Here is a 3,047-nt window from a genome sequence, read left to right as displayed (position 1 = left end):
AGAAAATAGTGCATATTGGACGTGAAGAAGGGAGCACGTGGGGAAAAAACGCGCCTGATTTAAATGTCACACCTGAATGCTCACATCCTTTTAATTATGTTTGAAATTATGAACATTGCTCAACATCATGAAAATTAAACCTTATTTTCAATAAGCAATCCTGAAAAATATTTGGGGGTGCTTAACTTTTTCCAGGTGTATATATTGTCTAAAGTCTGGGATTTTATTTTTTCTTGCAATATATTTACTTTTGTCAGTTAGTTTTCTACTTCAAAGAAATCACAAGTTTGTAACTCGAAGCCATCCTGAAAACTAGCATCGTATTTTTTCCACCCTCGGGAAAAGGTAAAGACCTTGATGTCTTTTTTAACACACATATATAAATCAGTAAAATGAGAACATAGATAAGTTTATGTACAAATTACAGTAAGGTAAATACTATCTATTTATAGTAGTTTTAATGCTTTAGATGATTTTTTTTTATTGCACCATTTCTGTCAGTAAAGTGGTCCAGCACAAGACATCACAATGCCTACTATAGTAAATGTATGAAAACAAACTTTTAGGCCAATGGTTACATGGGTCATGCATAACAGGGTAATAAACTGCTGTGTTATTTAGTGATTTATTTGCACTATAAATCATAAATTGATCAAATAAAGAAGTCAAATTTATATTTTAAAAGATCCCGTAGTTTTTATGTAATGTTTTGAAATCTCTGAACTTACCTGATAAATGCTGCAGTCAACCAATTAAATTGCTAATCATCAACAAGCAGTTAATAAGTGTTAAAAATTTTATAGTTTATTACTGTTAAATTCATTTCAAGAAAAAATAGCGAAAGTTTTATTGCATATTTTCAAGTTATTGTTTTAATAAGCAAATAACATTTTACATGCACAAAAAAAATTAGCATATTTACAGAAGTGACTACAGAATAAATGCAACAAAATACCTATGAACTACAAAACCTTCTAAACTTTGTTCATTAATTGTTGCAGTGGAAATGAATTAAAGATAGGTAGTTATTTCAAAACTGAACTGTGTTTATAATAGTGACCAAATATACTTACATCTTATAAGTTCTACAACCTCACTATGGTTAGACTGGGTAACCAAAGTTCCATTGACCTGGAATTGATAAAAAAAAATTAACAAATAATTCATCATGATAATTTACAGCAGATATGGTATTGTTCAATTCATAATGTTTTAAATCTGTGATTAAGTCTAGAAACCACAACACCGGAAATCTAGAATTCATAAATACTCTTGCTAAAAGAAAGTAATAATAAATAAATAAGTGTACACATTCATAATGTTAAAAAGATTAAATATAAATACAATTCTTTTTTCATATTGCACATGTTAATTTACTTGTTACAAGCAAATTTAGCCTCAGTATGTGCAGTATTTGTTTCACTGGATTCATGAAGACAATAGGACTGCCCATGTCATTCACCATGCAGAACCACTGAACAGCAAAATAAAATATTCCCTACTGACTAACTATTTCACATTCATGTAAATATTTCCAATATAATATCTAACTTTAATTTGTAAGCATCCTGGTTATTTGAATCACACCCTGAAACTTTTCATGGTGATCACAGCCCAGGAACTAGCCACAAAAACAGTGCTAAGGGGGTAAATTGCAATAGCTGTCAGTCATAAAAATGGGAAAATGAATCAAGTAAGGGGTTTTGAATTGCTCTGGTGCATACTCAAAAACCCTGAAAGCTTAATGGTGATCAGATGTTAGACACACAAACACAAGCAATTTTAGAGTACAGGTATGTTGAATCATAAAAACTACAAAACTGTACTAGGAATTTAGTTAACAACAGATTTGCAATTATTGGAAATCCCTCCACAATTCTCCATCCACATTTTCATAATAATATTATCTCATATTAGAGTTTTATAATGGCATTATATTATGCACCAAAGAATGGTATAATGTTCAGGTATCCTTACTTTCATATATCAAAGTTTCTGAGAAAGTTGCAGCATCAGACTTTACCTGATTAACATATTAAGTGATAACTGATTTGGAAGGTTTCTTATACAGCTCAGTTTTAACCACATTTTCCTTGAATTTCAGATTACAATTTATTTCACCATATGAGAGCATAAGACAAAAATTGCTAAGCCATATTTGGCCCATTCACTACTTTGATGTACTTACTGTTTACTTTGCTTTGATTAATTTGACACATGACAAGACCTATTTCATATCTGGTGCAATGTATACTGAGGAGTCTCCATATCTGAACAGACATGGATGAAATGTTCTTTAAACACCAAATTATAACTGTTAACATCTTGAAAGTGCATTTTAGAGAATATGATCTGTCAATGAGAAACATTATGAAAAAATTGTACTAATTAAAAAAAAATTCTGATACTCTATACACTGACATTATAATAAATGAGAGTTTAACTTAATTCATCCTTATAGCAATCCTTTTTATAGCCAAAGCAATAAGAACAATGGAAAATAAAAGCATACTTTTATTATTCGATCTCCTTCCTGGACCCCAACCCTTGCAGCTGCACCATCTGAAACACATGAAAAACATTTATACTTAGAAACTTCTTTTAATATAAAAGTAGTAAACCACAACTACATTAAGCATAATAATGTTCAGAAAACAAAATGCACTTTTTAAACTGCTGTAAATTTTCTTTTTTGACTGAAACTATAAAACTTAAAGGATATGTTCCAACAAATTTGAAGAATGCAACTATCGTCCTTAAAAATCATATAAAGACTGTTGTAGAACAACTTAACCAAAAACAAAAGGGATAAAAAAAAACTTATCCCACAACAACAACAAATTGCTAAATGATAAATAATTCTTTCACTTTTTCAGCACAGACTCGGTCCATGGGACCGACCTCATAACCATTCTGCGCTTGTCATAGTTTTCATGCTATAAATTTTAAATTAGTAAGCGAATGTTAACAAAATTTGGCAGATTATCAGTAAACAGTACAATGCTTTCATTCGCAAAATATCAATTTTTTTTTTTTTTTTTTTTTTT

General features: G+C 30.0%; 1 protein-coding gene across 3 annotated transcripts in view; it reads right to left on the bottom strand.

The window, feature by feature from the left end:
• Positions 1-3,047, bottom strand: part of LOC106468289 — a 121,911-nt gene that overhangs the window by 105,374 nt on the left and 13,490 nt on the right. For all 3 annotated transcript variants that reach the window (XM_013928712.2, XM_022397245.1, XM_022397239.1), the window contains 2 exons: positions 2,513-2,562; positions 1,074-1,131 (listed from right to left, as the gene is read on the bottom strand). In XM_013928712.2, the coding sequence (XP_013784166.1) occupies positions 1,074-1,131; positions 2,513-2,562 (108 nt within the window). The remainder of the gene's footprint in view (positions 1-1,073; positions 1,132-2,512; positions 2,563-3,047) is intronic.

Source organism: Limulus polyphemus, unplaced genomic scaffold (assembly GCF_000517525.1).
Source record: "Limulus polyphemus unplaced genomic scaffold, Limulus_polyphemus-2.1.2 Scaffold87, whole genome shotgun sequence".
Classification (NCBI taxonomy): domain Eukaryota; kingdom Metazoa; phylum Arthropoda; class Merostomata; order Xiphosura; family Limulidae; genus Limulus; species Limulus polyphemus.
Note: the sequence above shows the minus strand (reverse complement) of the source record. Positions and strands in the feature narration are given on the sequence as shown.